General features: G+C 37.8%; 1 protein-coding gene and 1 pseudogene across 1 annotated transcript; both read left to right on the top strand.

Moving 5' to 3' along the window:
* The first annotated feature begins 4420 nt into the window (after positions 1-4420).
* LOC113704855 (uncharacterized) lies at positions 4421-8706 on the top strand (annotated as a pseudogene).
* A 6897-nt stretch (positions 8707-15603) lies between these two features.
* Positions 15604-17538, top strand: LOC113704854 (uncharacterized). Its single transcript, XM_027226726.2, has one exon. The coding sequence runs from the start codon at positions 15604-15606 to the stop codon at positions 17536-17538; it is 1935 nt and encodes a 644-aa protein (XP_027082527.1).
* Positions 17539-21526: the final 3988 nt, after the last annotated feature.

Raw genomic sequence — 21526 nt, 5'->3', positions numbered from 1 at the left:
TAGAGCTTCATGAAAACAAGAAACTAGATTCGGGCATAATTTTGGTGAAAATGGAACAATTTGGTTTGAAGGCAATTAAGGAATCTTTGATTTTTCTTTGCATTAGCTTCTCACAATTGCAACAAATTTCTAATGGCCTTGCTTTGATTATGTTCAGGTTCCCATTTTAAACAGCAAGAGAAATGGGACAAAAAAAAGAAGGCCATGAAAAGAAGCAGGGAGGGGAAAAATGGATCTTCATCAGAACATGTATGCTTTTGTTCACTTTTTTGGTGAAATTTAAGCTGGTTCTGTAAGTATTTTTTTGTTTAATTTTTCCCCTGATTAGAAGGAGAAGATGAGAAGAAGAATAAGCAGATGAAGAGAAAAGTATGGATTTTCAGCCTAATCAGGTCTACAAGTTTCTTTAATTTAAGCAGTTTTTGTAAGGTTTTATTTTAGTTCAAAATACATTTTTAAATGAGTTTTTGAAATGAAAATGAGGTGAAGCAGATGAAGGGAAAGAACAGATCTTTTGTTTCATTGCATGCTGTAAGTTTTTTCTGTTACTTTTTCTTTGTAACTTGAGCAGTCTTCTGAGTTTCTTTCTTGTTTTCCTTTTTTTTTATTTCTGACTTTCTATTATTGAATGTGAAGCAAAAAAAGAAAGAAGAAATAATAAAATTTCATAGTCCTAAGAGATTTTTTTTAAAAAAAAAAAATTTGTGTGAGTTGCATCTATGGTTGTAGAATTAGTTATTAGAATGATTGAAAAATTGGATTTTGATCGATTGTAGATGGTAAGAGCTTGAAAGTAGTTGATCAGATAATGCTTAGGATCACATCAGATTGTTTTTGCTTTGAGTTTTCATTTTTTGTTGGTTTATTCATTGTGCAATTATTTATTATGCTTTCAATAAGATTTGATTTTGATAAGACTGTGTGAGGATTCTAATAGCTTTCAAATGATAAGGTAGATAGTAGAATCATTTATACTTTTTGGTTTGGGGTTGCATTTCAATTTGTGGGAATTAGGTACCACAAAAGCTATATTTTGGGTTATCAATGTTAATTATCATTGGATTTGCTAAAATTAGCATTTGTGGTGTACATTTAAAGCTTAAAGTAATGCAATTCAAAACTTAAAGTAATAATAAAAGTATAGTGCTATAGTGCCACAAAAATTCAAGGCATTAGTTAGACGATTTTAGAATCAAAACAAGGAGGAATAAGGAACATCATAGGTTAAGCTTACTATTGCTTTAGGTAGAATAATTTCAAATGTATTGCACTTTGAATATGTCTGAAGATCTAAGTTTTATTTGATTGAACTGTTCCACTGATGATGCATTATCCTGCTGGGTTTAATTATTCTCACTGGTTTTGGTTAAGATTGTCTTTGTTGCTTTCTCGATTCCTGAGATATAATCCTTTTCTTTTGTTTAGAAACATTAAAATTACCTCTCGTGCACTTGAAGTGTGAAGATGCTCATGGATTATTTGCATTAATATCATCAAGAAATTTTGTCAGATCTCGTTGCTTTTGGTTTCTCCTGAGATACTGTCTTGTCCTTTTACTTATTTCTTTGCTTATACTTTCGGACTATTATTATAGATTGGTATAAATTGCTTTGTTTTTTTTTCCAAAATTTGATGTTTCTGATCAGAGTTAAGTGTTCCATAGAAATTCAAATCCTCTGATATTTTCTTTAGGATTTTTTTGCTCAAATGTTTGGTAATCTGATTTATGACATTACTTCTTATCTATAGCTTTTAACTTGGAGTTTCGTCTATAGAGTGAGTTTCTAAACCCATCGTTCACTGCTCGATAGGTATTTGCGTTCATGGGAATGAGAGGAGAGTCAGAATGAAGCTGGAGCTCTCTGATGCTATTAGTCATTGAAAGTCTAGAGTCATTTTGCTTGTGGCCAATTAGAAATACTTTTTGCTTTTCTTTGTCAAATTTTTCAATTGGCTCTGGTATACGTTTAGTTTTGCTAAGTAGATTTTCTCTTTATACTGCATGTATATGCATTTTATTATTCGTTTGAATATATTGTAAAAGAAACTTATTGCTGTTAAATATCCTTTTCTGGGAACTGACAACTTGATTTGTGGTTTTTATGAACAAAAAACAAACTTATAGCTATTAAATGCCTTTTTTAGGAACTAACAACTCGCTTTGTATATTTCTTCAAGCTCTATTTTTTCCCCTTTTCCTCCATTACATGTGTCTTTTTTTATTTCTATTTTCAATCTATGCAAAAGTAAGGAGCATCTTAATGATCTTAGTAGTCTCTCATTGTAATGTCTTGCATTTTTTTAACAGATTATTCATATTCACTGCTTAGTAAAACTACAAAAACAGAACGGCAAGGTTTTTGGTGTACCTTTGTGTAACTTTTCATACTTAATATTTGAATTTGAATCATTGGGCATTTCTGGGCAACCTTGAAAATTACACCGCGCATCGCGCGGTGTTCTCCTCCTAGTTCTATCTAATTACTAACTAAGATCCCTGTGCGACGGCTCCTACCAGCAAGAAGAACCCCTTTAGCCGTCCTTCTTTCGCAGAATTTACCAAAATGGGCGTAACATCTTCTTTTTCAAAAATGCCCCTGGGCCAAACTCTATCATCTGGATTCCTTTTCTGCCAAATTGGCACTTGTTATGATATTTTAGTTGTACTTCCTGAAATAAATGCAAAATATCGAAAGTGAGTAGAATCTAGCAATTAATCCACATCATGTCAGATAATAGGAGAAATTAATAATAAAATAAATGGTAAAATTGCAACCTATCAAATCCAAATCGATAAAACTCTATCCCTTCAAGTCCCTTGAATCCAAATAAAATCCAAGTCAAGGCAAAGAAATCCTTCCTTCTGTTCGTCTTGAAGGCTTCAAATTCCCTCAAATCCAAATCAAGTCCATTCATCTTGAAGGCTTGAAGATTGAATATTCAAGTGTTCAAATGTCATCACCAAATCATTCATTTTCTACGCTCAAATTGTAAGAAACACCCTTTTAATAGGAGAATAAGCATGCTCAGCCATTCAATTAAAGTCCTTTGAAGAGAAGAATCAGATAATTAATTTCTTTAATTGAAGAATTTTCAGATATTTTAATTCTTTTATTATTTGATCTAATATAGGGCAAATTACACTTTACCCCATATGGTTTAGTGTTTATTTATATAACCTCCTTATAGTTTTAAAAACTGTACATAAGCCCCTCATGATTTGGATTAAAGGTCAAAGTGATGAAATTTGCAAACTATAACGGAGTCAACTAAAATGTCAAAAATACTTTTATGTAAAGTTAAAAATTATTTATTAACCATACGGGGGTTATGTATATATATTGAAAACCATAAAAGAGTTATATGATAAAGCACTAAACCATAAGGAGTTTATGTGGTAAAATATAAAATCATACGAAATTAGAGTGTCATGCATATTATGTTTATATATTTTGGTCACTTCAGCCATTTTAGTTTTTAAACAAGAGTAATTTCGATATTTTCATAGATTCTGTTACAAATGATTATTTCCGTCACTTTGACACTTTAATCCAAATTATGAGGGGGTTATATATAGTTTTTAAAACTATAGGAGAGTTATGTGAAAATTAGCTATACCACAAGAGGTAAAGTGTAATTTGCTCTTTAATATATTTAATATTTGTGCAAGTTTTCTTGTCCTTTGTTTTAAACAACTTTTTTTTTGTAATCCGGAACATACCCCGACTCGAACCCTTAGGACCAAAGCCGGCACACCAAACCGGAGGAGTGCACCACAGCCCCACGCAGCGACCCCGGCGAGTCACGGGGGTTCAAGTCCAGAGTAAGATTCGAATCCAAGATCACAAGAGTCCTCAAGAGACCGCTTATCGGTGAGGGCATTTTCCCTGAAAATAAACCAAGAAAATCTAAGTCCCATTACTTCCAATTGTTTGGGCTATATAAGCAGAACCGCAAGAATCTGTAAGAGCTCAACCACGTTCCCGATACCCAGAAACTTTTATTATCCAATCATCAGCTTGTTGCACATTATTCCATCTTCGCATCCAACAGCTCATTGAAGTTCCCAATACCATGTGGGGATTTCGGTCATCATCAACATTAGCAAACATATTTCTCCTTCTCTTAGTTGCGATGAACCTTTCAGTAAGCCATGTTTCAGCTTCTAAACAATTTCAAAATGAGACTGATCGCCTTGCTCTGCTTGAATTCAAGAATCAGATATACGATGATCCGTTTGGAGTCCTAAAGTTTGCCAGGTGACCCCCCTAAGGTTTCAAAATAGCCGCATAACTTCCCCATGCAGTGCAAGGCGATCAGTCGTATACATTTTATATTAGGACTCCAAACGGATCATCGTATTTTAGGGTAATTTTGTCACTGGGAAGGAGTCACATGCAGTGCCCGACATCAAAGGGTCATGGCCTTGACTCTAAGGGAAAAGCACTTGTCTGGAACCATATCTCCTCATGTCGGAAATCTAAGCTTCATGAGGTTCATCCAACTTCCGGGGAATCAATTCCATGGTGAGATTCCCCAAGAATTTGGTCGCCTCTTCAGCCTAAGAGCCTTGAACCTGTCAATTAATGCACTCGTTGGAGAAATCCCAGCAAACCTGAGCTACTGCACAGAGTTGATAAATATTAGCCTACGTGACAATAAGCTAGAAGGGAAAATTCCGATTGATCAGCTGAGCAATTTGAAGAAGCTTGAAAATTTTTATCTTTACAAAAATAATTTCACAGGAGAGATTCCCTCCTCAATTGGGAACTTATCATCATTGATCCGGATTGGATTCAGCTTAAACAATCTGGAGGGAAATTTGCCCGTGGAAATGGGGCTCTTAAAAAGGTTATCTTTTTTTTCAGCAGCAGAAAATAAACTATCTGGTATAATCCCTGCCTCCATCTTTAATAGTTCAGCCATTATTTCATTTTCAGTAGCCGCCAATTCCTTTCATGGCAATCTCCCAACCAACATAGGTCACACCCTACCAAATCTGCAAAAATTATACCTTGGGGGAAACAAGTTCTATGGAAACTTTCCGACTTCAATCACCAATGCTTCTGGGCTTGACGTACTCGATCTTCCTATAAATAATTTTAAAGGCCAAATTCCAACTAATTTAGGAGATCTGACACAACTTAAATTATTAAATCTTGCTGCTAATTTCTTCGGCAATAATTCTACCGGAGACTTGGACTTTATTGCATCATTGACCAACTGCAGCAATCTAAGATTTCTTTCCTTGAGTGCCAATACATTTGGAGGTAATGTACCTAAAGTCATGGCCAATCTCTCACATCAACTCACTGAATTGTACATGGGGTGGAATCAACTGTCAGGAACTATTCCAGAAGGGTTTGGACATCTTGTCAATTTACATATCCTTAACCTTGAAGCAAACTCTCTTTTTGGGCTCATTCCAAGAGATTTTGGCAAATTACAAAATTTGCAACTTCTGAGTCTAGAACAAAATGAGTTGTCAGGACAGATCGTCCCCACCCTATGCAATGCCACTGCTCTATACTTTCTAGAGTTATCAACTAACCAGTTTGAAGGGGGTAATATATTTGACAACGTTCTTATGAACTGTCAAAATTTGCAATATCTGGATCTATCTCATAACAACTTCACTGGAATTATATCACCACAATTTTTGCAGACGCACTCATCACTGATGTACATCAAAATAGATGAAAATTCATTTAGTGGTTCTCTGCCTCCTCAATTTGGAATGCTTATACATTTGGTGGGTTTCAATGTTTCTCACAATCAATTTGCTGGAGATATACCCATCTCACTTGCTGATTGTTCAAATCTGGAGAATCTTTTTATGCAGGCCAATTTTTTCCAAGGAACAATTCCACCAAATTTGGCTTCTTGGAAGAGCATCCAGCAATTAGACCTTTCAAGCAATAATTTGACTGGACCAATACCAAAAGAACTTGAGAAGCTTCAATATTTGAGGTACTTAAACCTTTCCTACAACGACATCGAGGGTGAGATACCAAACACGGGGATTTTCAGCAATGCAAGTCAAATATCATTGATTGGCAACAACAAACTCTGTGGAGGCATTCCAGAATTGGAGTTCCCTCCTTGTCCAGTGATTAAGGGGAAAAACAGAGGAAAGCTGAAGGTTGTCATATTGCTGTCCATTGTTTTACCGGCAACGCTTCTGGTTCTTGTTACAGTGTTGTCATATTTCTTGGTATATCGAAAAAGAGAAAGAAGACTGGTGGCCAGATTCTCTAGCATGCCTACAAGAGTCGATAAGCTCTTGCGAGTTTCTTACCATGAACTGCATCGCGCAACTTGAGGATTTTCTCCAGAAAACTTAATTGGTTCAGGACATTTTGGAGCTGTCTACAAAGGCACACTAGAAAAACATGGCAATAAGGTTGTAGCAGTCAAAGTTCTTGATCTTCAAAAGAATGGGGCTTCCAAAAGTTTTAAGGCCGAGTGCAAACATTGAGAAACATTCGCCATAGAAACCTCATCTCTATCGTGAGTTATTGCTCCAGTATTGATTCCAAGGGTGATGAATTCAAAGCTCTAGTCTATGGGTTTTTGGAAAATGGGAATCTGGACTTGTGGTTGCATCCTGCAGAGACAACTGATCACTCAACAAGTCTTAATCTTCTTCAGAAGCTAAATATTGCAATTGATGTGGCTTCAGCATTCCAATATCTTCACGACCACTGGGAAGCAGAGATTGTTCATTGTGATCTAAAACCAAGTAACATTCTTCTTGACAATGATCTTGTTGCCCATGTGGGTGATTTTGGATTGGCAAGGCTCCTCCCAAAACCCAACAACAGATCTTCCGAGCAAGGAACCAGCAGTACTATTGCCATAAAAGGATCAATCGGTTACGCAGCTCCAGGTAATCACGAATTGTGCACAGACTATAAGGTTTAGATATATAAAACATAGTGAAGCAGAGATGCAATAACCGGTTATCTTTATTCTCTTTATCAGAATTTCCATGAGATTTTTTTTTTTAACTTTTTATACTTCCTCTTGAATATAAAATTCTGTTAAACGGTTATAGGAGAGCTCAACATAATCTCAAAGAACTAAATTGCGTTTTCCAATAATGTTGTTGAAACTCAACGCATGTAGTTCAAATCATCCTTTTCATTGCTCCCAGACTTTATGCTCATACGGTGATTTTTCAGCTTTGAGTTAGTACCATTAAATCCCTTTCTTCATCTTTTAATTTGAAATCAAATGTTGCGATGTAATTCAGGTTAGAAAGATTGTTAGCCTATGTTTGCATTTACTAGCTTTTAACCCTATTCACCATATTTGCCAATTGAAGAAGATTCAAAAGATAAATGGCTTCAATGAAATGAAATAATCTAAGTTTAAAACGGAATTAATAAAACCTGAGAGGTTCATGACGCTACATGCCAAGGATCTGTCAGGGAAAAGTTGAATGTAAAATGCATTTTGTTTTGTTAGGGTTAATTCAACAGTTACTCTTGTAATTAGGGGCAAGTTGCAATTTGTGCCCTTGATATTATTTAAATATCACTTTGCCCCAAAGCAAATGGTCAACCACTATTCAATAAACGGTCTTATATGACTTTTTTTCAGAATAGCCTTTTGTAATAACTTTAGGTTTTGTTGGATTGCTATTTCTCATTTTCATCATTGATTCATCAAATGATTTGATGGTTACTCAAACTTGCAAAGCATAACTTGATGAATATAAATTTCATATGGAAATAGCTGTACTAATGCGTTTCCTTTTTTGATTGTTAATTTCATTCTTTAAGATTCTTCTTCGAAGATTTGAAAAGAAAAAAAAAATTAAAACACTTTCTCCAAGTTCTATGTTCTCTCAATCTCTTTTTTCTACAGGATAATATAAAAAAAAAAATACACAGAGCTCTTATCTTAAAGCACATTTTGAAGTAACAATCTATTCTAATACCACAAATTTTTAATGGGAATTGAAACTAGGACAAAACAAGAAGATATACATATTATTGAAACAAAAGGCAAGAAAATACGGCATGACCATATGGATAAGAAAAGAAAAAGATGACTTTTTGCTGCACTTAATGTAAAAAGTTATAAATGACTTTTTGCTGCACTTAATATATAATTGACATTAGTTTTAAGGAGATACTTATTGATAATAAAACAATTTCAATCAAGTCTTATTTACAAACTAGTACTTAAACATAGCAGCTATATTTAATTTACTCCCTTAGATTTTATATTTCTATATATATAGTTTCTCCTTTACAACATAACATTAATATATCTAGAAACAAAAATTCAGAGTATGGAATGGGTCATGTGGCATCAACTCCAGGGGATGTCTACAGCTACGGCATTCTTTTGCTAGAGATGATCACAAAGAGGAGGCCAATAGATGATATGTTCATGGATGAGTTAGATATACATAACTATGTTAACAGGGCTTTGCATGAACAAGTCTCCAAGATCGTGGACCCGTTGCATCTTTCTGAAGGAAGAGATGAAAATAGTAGAATTACTCATGGAGAGGAAACTATTAATGGTGGAAAAGAGATGGAGTGCATTATTTCCCTACTGAAAATTGGACTTCAGTGCTCTGCAAGATTACCAAATGATAGGATGCATATGAATGAAGTTGTCAGAAAATTACATCTCATTAAGGATGTTTTCCTTGGTGTCAGGGCACAACAAGAAGGTGTTCAAGCTTAATATCCACAGGTATACTCGAGAATTTAATACAGCCCACAGGTTGAAGTTCATTTTTTTTTTTTCTAATTTAGATGAATTCTTTTATTTTGGACGAAGTCTTGTAAGCTAACTGGTTTCTATCATTCAGAAAAAAAAAAAAAAAAAAAACGGAAACAAGAGAAAAGTTATACTATATGTGTTGTGCCCACTAGCATGGAAAAGGATGTCTTCTCGTACTAATGCTTGAAATCTTGATTTGCAGCTGCTTACTGGTCTGAATCATCAAGATGAAGTTGCTAGTTCGATGAACTGATAAAGAAGACATCTAAGGCTTTTTCTTTGAAAAAATAAATGGATGATTCAAACATAATCCTAGTCTTTCTTTACAAGAATTGTATGTTTTGAAAGGTAGTCAATTGGCTCAATTCTGCTTGAGCATCTTTATGCTTCCATAATATGCTTGGATCTTATGCTTCCATAATATACAATAAGCGTATTTAGTCCATGCTTAATATTGTCCCATAATGTAGAAACTTCAGTCAACTTTCCCTTAAAAAAAAAAAAAAACGAAACTTTCAGTCAACGCTTAATTTACAAATCTATTCCTCTTCTCCGAGAAAAAAAAAAATGGATCTCCATAATTCCATTTCTTGTTAACACTAAAATCAATCTCCACAAGTATACGAAATTCGAGCACTGTCTGAAACTTGATTTCATCTCAGATTAGTGAGGAGTAATTTTATATACTTGTTTATGCTTGTGGACGTAATATTCACTCACTTTTAACGAAGCTAGTGTTAGAGCTTCATTCGTTTGACCAATTCTTTGTGTAATTGGAAAACGAATATGCCAATTTTGAAACTAAAAAACCAAGTCCACCTTTTAAAGGATTTTAATAAATTGTGACAAGCAGACTCAACCAATTCGTGGTCCGATCTTTAAGTCAAATCAGCATATGAACCTTCTTCGAGATCAATTTCATGCATTCTCCCATCATTCTCTGCACAAGTTAATCCTACAACTCATCAACACTCTCAACCAAAAACGAAGGGGAAAAAAAATCGAATGCTAACTGACCCAAAGGAAAACAAAAATGGTAAACGGCTTCAATTAATATTGAAGTGCATGATATCCTATGCACCATCACCTACGTTGTCATGACCCAAATCTAAAGCTGCCCAAGTAATTTTTGAACCGAAATCCATTAGCCCAAAATAATTAACCCAAATTTAAGGTAGCTAAGGGGTCAAGCTTTTAAACCGTTTCCTTTCTTTTTTCAATGTGGGATGTCTCATTCTCTTCACCTTTTGAACTTTGCATCCTCACAAACCCGTCAGAATCCAGATTGTCCATTTAATTGTATTCAAACTCTAAAGGTGGTTCGTACAGGCTCTAGAAGTGGCCTCCGCTAGATGTGGCACTTAATTTTGCACAACACTTAATTCTTTGCACTTTTTTGCGTAATCGGAACCATAACTCATTAGCCCAATCTCACTCCACATAGAGAGAAGCGAGGTTATCTCTTATACAAACTATCATGATCCAAATCCGTTAGATTCAGACTGCCCATTTGGTTGTGTTTGGACTCTAGAAGTGACTCATACAAGTTCTAGAAGTAATCCTTGTCCGAAGTGACATTTAGCCCTTAACAACATTAAATTCCTTGCACTTCATTTTGTAGTCGAAATTATAATCCGTTCGCACAGCTCATTTCATACAAAGACCATGTCATGTTCGCTCTTATACTAATTATCACGACCCGATCCAAGGTTTGGCCCAAATAATTTTTGAATCAAAATTTATTGACCCAAAATAATTGACCCAAATTTCAAGACAGCCAAGGGCCAAGCTCTTAAACCATTTCCTTTCCTCTTCCCCTTCCGATGCGGGATGTCTCCTACATAATCACTTCGTAGGTTGATAAAGAAAACACAAGACATGCGAATAACGGCAATTAGAAAATCTCGTAGTCATTGACCCCAATTTTTTGGGTCTCCAATGGATTATCCAATAATAGTAAATATCTCATTTTACCCATTTTGTTCAATTTTATCTATTAATTAATCCAATGCTTAGTGCCCCACAACTAAGTTCATTATCTACTTGAAGGCATTTTTGTTGGTTTCCTCTACTCAAATGCCCACGTATACGTCACTATGTCTCACTTCTATACGTTAATGGCTATACGGGTGAAGGCAATAGATGAAAAATCTCTGGATAAAGGCAGAAATTAGACGAATGGGGAAAATGAGGTACTTAGGCTAGCTGAACAATTAATTCGAAATGACAACAAAAAAAAATTTTTTTGTGTGACCAAAATCGGACGTTTAAAAAGGCTCTGTGGGTAGTTTCCCCAATTAATCGAGTCTACTGATTGGGCCTTGGTAAAGAGCCCAAGGCTCCAAGTGGTTCGTGACGTCCGTGTCATTTGTGAGGAAAATATTTAGTTTCAAACCGACTGACTCGATCCCAGGTACTCATCATCGTTCGGGAATGTATAGAGTCCAATTGAATTTTTGTCCATTTTCTTTCTTGAGAAAAGGAAAAGTTAATTTTGTTCTCCCCAACATGTATTCATAACAGCAAATATATATGATTTCCTTCGTTGAATGCCACACAATAACCATTCATGCATAACTTAGCAAATGAGTGTAAGTTGTAACTAAATTTGTGGTATATTTAGATGATGCTATTTTTGTTAAGACATCTTTTTCTATGATTTAAGTAGAAAAGTAGTCAGTTAACGGACTCAGAAAATTACGTACATGTGAAATGGTTAACCACAAAAATATCAACTCGAGTGCATGAAATATCAACTAAAGAGCTGAGTTCTTTAACTCTTACAAATGGAGTGCGCCAGAAAGGAGAATAGAAGCTCCTACAAATATCAAAAGCCAAAGCCTTTATTTCTATACTATTAAATGGCTGATCAGTATAAAATCAAACATTGAAGCTTCATGAACCAGTGGTTCACGATCTTCTGTACCTAAAAATCATTCATAAACAGTATACAATGAATATTTGCACTAATCACAACCATAATGAATATTATATGAAATTTTGAATTTTCAATTGTCTATGAGAAAGAATTATTTTTTGCATGAGGAAGAAAGATGATCGAGCAGCTGCGGACCATTGTGTCATAGGTAATTTTTGTCACTTTAATACTTTGGTCCAACCATAAGAGGACTATGTATAACTTTTACAACTATAGAAGGATTATGTGGAAATGATCTAAAACGTAGGATGGTAAAACATAATTTACCCAATAATAATAAGAAGATACTTAATTGTGCACAAAACTTTGAACCAAATTTGATCTGTTGTACGATTTGTCCGCTCTATCAATTTTATTCTTTAGCTTTTGTAAAAATTATGCCCTAGAAAAAGTCTTGAGCTACGTATATGTAAATGTACACCTTTTACACTGGTCATCTAAAAAAACAAAACTAACAGATGACAAAGGAACTAAAATTCTTATGAAAATTGTACTTGTTTTGCAGGTGGTCATCTAACATAATGACAAGATTTTGAAGTTGCTAAAATTGTGATTAGCGTTTCGTAAAACACAAGAAGATATGTGAGTTGATGGAAAGACATGAGGTTAGTTGTTAATTAGAAAATGAAGGGAGGGAGAGATGAGTTGGGTGATTCGAGAGAGGGAGTGTAAATGAGAGAATTCGGGTTCGAAACCTTCTATTTTTATATTCGGAATTCAGAATTCCTATTTCGATTTTAAATCAGAATTTCGTATATATATATATATATATATATATATATATATATATAATATTATATAACATTTATATTATAATAATAATTTTTATATTCATGAATTCGGTGAAATCGGAATTCCTATTTCGATTTCAATTTCGTTTTCACACATATATATAATATTTTTTTATATATATGTAATATAATATTTATATAATAATAATAATAATTTTTATATTCATGAATTCGGTGAAATCGGAATTTACCGAATTCTAAATTGAATTTGGAATTGATGAATTCGAAATCGAAATCGATCGAAAATTCTGATACCAAAATTTCGAAAAATTCCGATTTCAAAGTTCCGAATTACCGATTTCGATTTCGATTCACGCCCCTATGAATGGCAACACTCTGATTGGTTTCCTGTGTTCTACGAAAAAACAAAAGTGGGAAAACAATAGGATTAATTGCATTAAGCCCCCTAACAATTTGGTCCCAAAATCACTTTGTCCCCTGACGTATCATTTTACCCCATAGATTGTAACGTTAGGTGAATCAATGCACGTATCTTTAAGTTTATCAATTGTAGTTTATCATCGTTAATTATGATTATGGTTGCACCTAACCCTCCTAAAGATTTATTTACTCAACTTACCTCTAAATTCATGTTTAAGGAAGAACTAACCTTGATATTTTACTTATCTTCATTTTTCATATTTTCTTTTGTGCCTTTTTTCTCTTGCTTTTTCGTTTTTTATTGTTTGGATTAGCTTTTACCTTTTTGTCTTGACACTACAAAGTGATATATTGTTGTTAGTTATTTGCTCAATCAAAAACATTAGCTTATGTACTTGTGCTTATATAATTTAATTCTTGAATTATATATGCTTTATAACACAATCAGCGTATATGTTTAGGGATGGCAACGGGGCGGGGTTGGGGCGGGGGACCCCTCCCCCATCCCCCGCCCCGCTACCTACAAACTCCCCCCGCCCCCCGCCCCGTCCCCCGCCTCCCACTCCCCCCGCCCCGCCCCGCTTCCCCCGCGGAATAAAATTTTTTCCGTTGGGTTAATAAAATTTTATTATAGTTAAATTTTAATAAATAATCAAGTACTAAAATATCAACACATCATCAAGTTATTATTCATTTTAATTTTACAATTGAAACTCATAAAAACAATCAAACAAAAATTATTTGAATACAATCCAACATGATGAAATAAATACAACTAAAATAGTTAAGTTTTCACTTTTGGTACAAATATAATCACTAATTCATTATTGTGTTTGTGCTTTTTTTTTTTGAGAAAAAAGTGTTATTCTATTAAGTGTAATTAGAAATTTAGTATAAATGTATTAGTAAATTTAGTATAACTAATTAATAAATTCTATTAGTAGACATGTCTAATTATTCATATAATTGATAATATTAATTATATTACATACACTAATATACATTATATAATACATCTAACTAATAATATCATTATCATAAGTTTATAACTAATTAAATTACATATTATATATAATTATATATATATAATTTCTTTTTTGCGGGTGGCGGGGCGGGTGATAGGGTATAATTTGTTAGTAATTTTATTATTAATTTTCCCTTTTATCCCTGATAAATATTGTGTTAATTGCTGATATCTACTCATATTTGGTGTCTGGACTTAATTTCAGGAATGAAACAGAAAACTACCAAAAAGGAGGGATTTTATGAAGAATATGGAGACTTCTAAGGGCTTCAATCCTTGGGCCCTTGGATTGGTGGGGACCACAAAGCTATAAGTCATTTGGGCTCTTCAAAGAAAGCTACGTAAAAGAGACTTGGAACAAGAAGTACTTTGGAGGCTTTGTCCACATGTGTGGGGACCACCTAGATAGCTTTAGTCTATCTTTCTTTTGTTTCTTAAATAGGGATAACGTAGGGAAAGAAGACATCTCTAGTTTTTAGTCTTTTAGTTTAGTTTTAGTTTTTCTTTCTCCTGACTGGCCTCTGACACACGCCAGGTGTTCGACGATATTCCCCAACGGGAAAAACACCTTTTATTCCTTGCTTCTTAATAGAAAACGCAATGCCTTTGCAATCTATTAATCCGTGTGGTGATTTAATTATGCGGAGTGGCTAAATCTTCCATCTAGTCAAGGGTCAACTCGACGGCGCAGTCCCGAAAATCTGTGAGATCTAATTAGTTTTCACATGTTCCTTTATCTATTAATATTTGCATGTTGTCTAATTTAATTTTCATGAGATTATTTTATTAATTGGATGTCAAGGGCCCGATGTTCAATGTGATATATTAATCTCGTGCCAATTTAGTCAATTAAATCCGTAATTGTTTGATTGATTAATATTAGTGGCAACTGGTGTGTTTACACATTAGGGGAGCGTGCAATCTAATTTAAATAACCCTCGTAGCGTGTTATTGATTAGGGCTAGGTTTTTCTGGTTATTAATGCAATTGGAAAATTAATTTCTACGGTCGTACCTAGGAGTACTTTTCTGGTTAGGGGTGACTAATGGTCGTACCTTGGTCACCTATAAATTAAGGAAAAATTGGTCATTAGAGTTCCTCGATGGCTATAACTAGTCTATTAATAAATTAAGTGAACCTCTCTTGCATCAATGATCGGATACATGGAATGTGCCTGAGTAGTTGCATCCTTGGCTAGAATTTATTTATTCCTGATTAAATTCCTGTTATATTTGTGCTAGTTATTTATTCATTTTTTTAGTTAAATTGTTAAATTGTTTTTAGTTCCATTCCAGTGAAAAACACCCCCTTGTCATTGTGAACTTGAAAAGAAACAATTACTCCCAATCCCTGTGGATTCGACCCTGCTCACCGCTATCTACTGAAATTACTTTTAGTTTGAGCAGGTTTTATTATTGCACAGGCTGACGCCCTGTCAATTTTTGGCGCCGTTGCCGGGGACTGGCGTTATTATTTGTTTCTTTTTAAATTCATTTTTTTGTCCTAATTTTCTGGTTTTCTTCTAGTGTATGCCTCGATCTTCTCGCACAGGTGATTTGATTTTTGACCCTGAGGTAGAGAAGACCGCGCGTAGAACGAGAAAAGAAACCAAACAGCTCAGAGAGGAGCACTCTAGTGCTACATCTCAGAGACCTGAGTCAGGAGTCGAACCAACAGATTCATTTGGTGGCACTTCGAGTGACTCGGAGCAAGAAGAAATCCCCATGGCTAATGCACGAACATTAAGGGAGTTGGCTGCCCCTAATTTAAATCAGCAGCCTTTGTGCATTACTTTCCCGAGTTTGAGTGAAAACACTTCATTTGAGTTAAAATCTGGTTTGATTGCTCTTTTACCCTCTTTTCATGGTTTACCAGGTGAAGAACCGTATAAGCATCTGCAGGAATTTGATGTCGTATGCAACAATATGAAACCCTCGGGGATTACAGAAGAGCAGATAAAAATGAGGGCATTCCCCTTTTCCTTGAAGGATTCTGCAAAGGACTGGCTATACTACCTGTCACCAGGTAGCATCACCACGTGGGACCAATTGAAGAAAAAATTTTTGGATAAATATTTTCCTGCGTCCAGGGCTGCAAGTCTAAGAAAAGAAATTTGTGGGATCAAGCAGCATTCAGGGGAGTCGCTCTATGAGTATTGGGAACGGTTCAACTTCTTGTTGCACAAGTGTTCCCAGCACCAGATAAGTGAGCAATTGCTCATTCAGTATTTTTATGAGGGACTCCTTTTTAGAGACAGGAGCATAATTGATGCTGCAAGTGGAGGGGCACTGGTGAACAAAACCCCTCAAGAAACACGGGAGTTGATAGAGAGGATGGCAGAGAATTCACAACAATTCGGTACGAGAGAGGATGTTCCAATACGCAGGGTGAATGAGGTAGAGACACCCTCCATGCAGCAGCAGCTAACTGAGTTGACCGCGTTTGTTAGGCAACAGGCTGTGAGAAATGCATCACAAGCCAGGGTATGCGGGATTTGCACTGGTATAGGTCACTCTGCAGAAATGTGCCCAATGATTCAGGAAGAAACTGCAGAACAGGTGAACATGGCTGACTACGCGCCCGCGCCAAGGAAGCAGTACGACCCTTACTCAAGCACCTACAACCCCGGGTGGAGAGATCATCCCAACCTCAGTTATGGAGGGAATAGGCAACCCAACTTTACACCGAACAGGCAGTCTAACTTTGTGCCAAATAAGCCACCAGGGTACCAGCAGCAGTACCAACCCCGACCACCTCCGCCCTCAAGCTCTGGTCAATCTTGGGAGGAGATGATGAAACAAATAATGACAACCATGGCGCAAAATCAGCAAAGGACGGAGGCAACCATTATGCAACATCAGCAAAGGACGGAGGCAACCATTATGCAACATCAGCAAAGGACGGACTCCGAAATGCAGGATATAAGGAATCAGATAAGTCAAATGGCCACAACAATCAACCGTTTGGAGTCCCAAGTAAATGGAAGATTGCCATCCCAACCTGAACTGAACCTGAAGAACGTAAGCGCAATGACTTTAAGGAGCGGGAAGGAAATTCAGGGGCCTGAACCTATGATCCCTAAGGATAAGGATGAGGAAAAGATCGAAAATGAGCTTGAAAGGGAGGACATCAATGGTGCAGACCCAAAGGTACTTCCTGACCCAGTAATTACAGCTAAAACTAACCCGCCTCCTTTTCCTAGCAGGTTGGAAAAATCGAAGAAGCAGGATAAGGAAAAGGAGATTTTGGAGGTTTTTCGCAAGGTTGAGATAAATATCCCCCTCTTAGACGCAATCAAACAAGTACCAAAATATGTCAAATTCCTAAGGAACTTTTGTGTCAACCGAAGGCGATTGAGGGAAGATGAACGAGTTATTGTTGGGGAGAATGTATCAGCAGTTCTCCAAAGAAAGCTACCACCAAAGTGTGGGGATCCAGGTAGGTTTACTGTCCCATGCAAGATAGGTAATACCCTGATTAGAAATACCTTACTGGATTTAGGAGCATCGATCAACGTAATGCCCAAATCTATGTATGCTTCTCTGAATCTCGGTCCATTAAAAGAAACCGAGATAATAATTCAATTAGCTGACCGAACAAATGCATACCCTGATGGGTTGGTCGAGGATGTGCTGGTTAAAGTTAATGAATTGATATGACATGGATGATGATCATTCCCCTGACCCCTCACCTTTGCTACTAGGTAAACCCTTTTTGAGTACAGCACAGACAAAAATTGACGTTAATAAGGGTACATTGTCCATGGAATTTGATGGAGAACTAGTCCACTTTAATATTTTCGATACAATGAAACATCCTGTTAACTCTCACCCTGTGTTTGCTATTCATGCTATTAATCCTTCTGTGCAAGAATTTTCTGAGTTTGCTTGTAGGGATAAATTCAAACTTACTGAGAACAAGTATAAGGGGATGAAAGCACTGTATGAGGTGAAAAGGAGTAGAAAATTAAGAAATAAGGCTGCACTCAAAGGCTATTTGGATCCTAGGGGGGGCCACCGATTTCCAGGAAAATTGAGTTACACCCAAATTGAAGAGTGGTGTTCAATGTCTAGCCAAAGACATTAAAGAAAGGCGCTCCTTGGGAGGCAACCCAATTGTTCCTTTTAATTGTTTGTTCAATTTCGTGTGGTAGTTTAGATGTGTTTTACTTGAATTCGATTGATTTTGGGTTTCAGTTTTCGTTTTTGCTAATTTATAGATGCCCTTCAGTCATGACGTGCCCGCGTGGTGATGTGCAGGGAGCTCACGATCAGAAAATTCAGAAACTTCTGGGAGCTCTCTTGCCCTCATGACGTGCCCGCGTGGTGATGTGCAGGGAGCTCACGATCAGAAACATCACAAACTTCTGGGAGCTCTCTTGCTCTCATGGCGCGCCCGCGTCACGTTCGCGGGAAAGGTAGGGATTCAAAAAAAAATAAAATAAAAAATAAAATAAATTTTTTTTTTTTGAATAAATGAAATAATAACAAATAAATAAAAAAAACAACAAAAAAAAACAAGAAGAAGAAAAATTTTTTCTCTCTTAACCGTAGCAATTTCTTTTCCAAAAAAAAAAAAAAAAAACCCTTTTTCTTTTCCCTCTTTTCTTTTCTTTCTTTTCTTTCTTTCTTATTCTTTTCTTTCTTTCTTCCCCGCTGCTCCCCTTCTCTCTGCGCACGCCGACCGAGAGTCGCGCCACCCTACCACCAGCTCTACTGCGCCGCAGCCTCCATACGCAGCTCCCTCCTAGCGCAACCGCAGGCCCACAGGCGCGGCAGCAGCCTCGGTCCCGCCGCCCAACCGCGACGCACGCCGACCACCCCAGCTCCGCCCGCGCGCTCTGCCCAAGCCGACGCCGTCGCTGCTGAAGTCGCGCGCTGCGGCTGCTCTGTGCGTCTCTCTCACAGCTCCACCTCAGGGCTCGAAGCAGCTGCGCCACCTCGCCACGCCACCCAGCCGACCTCCACGGCTGAAGCCCCAAGCGCGCCGAACGCCGCTGCTGCCCGAAGCTCGCGGCAGTCCCAACCTCCACGGGCGCGGGCTCTGCTCCCCAGTCCCAGCTCTTCTGCGCCACAACCAGCTGAGGCCACCGCCTCTCTGCTCACGTTCCCCACCGCAGCCGCCGCCAACTCAACTCCAGCTCACCCGTCGCCAGCCGCACGTCCTCCCTCTGATGCTGCGCTCTCCCTCTTCCCTAACAAGTGGAGGTATTCACCCCTAGAACACTTATACCCGATTATTTCCGGCACTATTTCTTGGACTCAATTGCTTGACTGGATTGGAAAACTCCGTGGCTGCATTATCTGCTTAAATTTATTCGCATTATTTGGAGGAGTTCCCTGCATTTGTTGAATTGGGTGGCATTTGTGCCAGTTTATCTGCTTTGTGCAATTTGGAAAATTTTATTACTTTTGGGTGGAATTTCTGGGGACATTTGTGGATTTCTTGTTGGACTGAGTTTGCTTTTGACTGAGATTTAGGGTTGTTATTACTTTGGCTCAGCCGTGGGAGTTGCTTCACTATTAGCTTTAATCGATTGTTGGGATCATCCTGGTTGCTGTTTTGAATTGCTTGACTTGCTCACTTAAACTGGCCAACTGGAGCCATTTATTGAGTTTTTAGGTGCTGTTATTGGATTCTTCTCCCTATAATTTGAAACCTCTATGGGGTTGAGTGTTTGGTTGACTGTCGTGGCCTTGTGACTGTGTTGCCTTGTGGAAATTCTGAAACTGGTACTGCTGGATCTAGCAGTTGCTTGGGGAAATTGTTCAAGTTTTGGGTGAATCCAGTTTATTTAGTTTTTTTTAAACAGTGAGCTGCAGATCACTGTTACCTAGTGTATTGCATTCGCCGGGTCCTTTAATTGTTGGCATTTCCTCATTTTGTGTGGGCATTGGCGAGTTATTATATTTGTTGGGGCTTTTGTTGAATTAGTTGATTGCTCCAAATCATGGTGAGACCTAAATCATCCACTCGGTCCCGAGCCACTCGCTCTCAATCCTCACCCCAACCCTCCATTCCAGTCAATACCCCTATCAATCAACCTACTGCTCCCGGTGTCCGAACCCGATTAGGTAGGAGTAGAGGTGCCCACGTTGTTTCCGCCACTCACTTGGGAGGGCATTTGGAGTTCACTAGAGCCGCCGATAAGCGGCGCTACGCTCACGCATGTGAGCGGCGTATCATTCCGTCCAAGTGCGCGGACTATAGGACTATGGCTTTTCTGGGCATCCAGGAGGAGGTCGAGCGCATGTACACCGCCATTGGTTGGCGCCCTTATCTCGCTATCTCCCAGCCCGCCTTTGTCGAGTTAACTAGGGAGTTTTACTCCACTTTTGAGTTCAATTTACCTGCAAGGTATACGGTTGAGACTCCCAATGTCATCCATTTCCGCCTCATGGGTCACGAATTCGATTTTTCTATTACCCAGTTTAATCTGGCTTTTGGGTTCGTCACTCGGGAGTACTCTGAGACTCGAGAATATGCCGAGAGTGCCGGCGATTATGTGGAGCCTTTTCTTTCCGCTTACCATGAGGTGTGGGAGGATATGTCTGCCGACACGAAGCGTTATGACCCCTCTCGGTCTAGGAGCTCTTATCTTGTGGATCCAAGTGCTCGTTATGTTCAAAGGCTATTAGCGTACAGCTACTCAGGTAGAAAAGACAGCTCCGGTATTATCTCTCGGCCGGAGCTCTTCTTTCTTTGGTGCATGAAGAATGGTTTCAAGGTCAATTTGGGGTGCTGGTTGGCGGCACAGTTCAAGTCCGTTATGGCGAAGAAGAACAGACCCTTGATCCTTGGGTCGTATATCACGCACTTGGCGGTCCAATCAGATGTTCTGAACCTACAGGATCATAACCTCCACTTGGCCTGCGACATGGAACCTCTAAACGCTGAACGCTTGGAGAGGATGGGTATTCTGGAGCTCGTTGAGGGCCGCTACCGTCTGGTTCCCCCGGGACCACCCCGCGCCCCACCTCGACGACCTTCTGCCCAGCCAGCCTCAGTTGGCGGCGATCCCAGCCCCTCGACTTCCGTTCACCCCCCTCCGTCGCCGGAAGCTGGAGACTGGCGCCAACTACGGACGCAGGTTGCGAATTTGGAGGCCTGGATGGTCAACATTGACAACAATGTGGCTGCCTTGGCACAGAATTTGGAAGCATTCATGCGGCACTCGGGTTTTCCACCCCCGATCACACCTCATCCCCCACTTTGATCCGGTTTCAGGGAAGTTCAGTTGATTTCGCCCTCACTTTTGCTTTTTATTTGACACATTAAGGACACTGTGTCCTATAGGTGTGGGGGGGGGATCTAACATTGTGCTAGTGTTTTCCGTTTTTAGTAGTTTTCAGTTTTCAGCTTTTCATTTTAGTAGTTTTTAGTGTTTTTAAATCTTAGTAGTTTTAGTTTGTAGTTTTGAGTTTTTAGTTTTGGGTTTTAGTTTTCAGTCGTTTTTCGTTTTATTTTCTATTTGTTCATTTTCTTTCAATCTTGTTGGTAAATGTCAAAAAAAAAAAAAAGTGAGTTTTTAGTTTTTAGTAGTTTTTCTTAGTTTGTTTCTAGTTGCTTATTTTCCGTTCTTTCTTCTGGGTGCTTACCTTTCATGTGAATGCCAAAATTGAGATGTGGACTTATTGACTCCAAGTC

This window comes from Coffea arabica, chromosome 8e (assembly GCF_036785885.1).
Source record: "Coffea arabica cultivar ET-39 chromosome 8e, Coffea Arabica ET-39 HiFi, whole genome shotgun sequence".
Classification (NCBI taxonomy): Eukaryota; Viridiplantae; Streptophyta; class Magnoliopsida; order Gentianales; family Rubiaceae; genus Coffea; species Coffea arabica.
Note: the sequence above shows the minus strand (reverse complement) of the source record. Positions and strands in the feature narration are given on the sequence as shown.

Coding starts and splice junctions, on each gene's coding strand:
- LOC113704854 (XM_027226726.2), top strand. CDS start 15,604: ATGGCTAATGCACGAACATTAAGGGAGTTGGCTGCCCCTAATTTAAAT.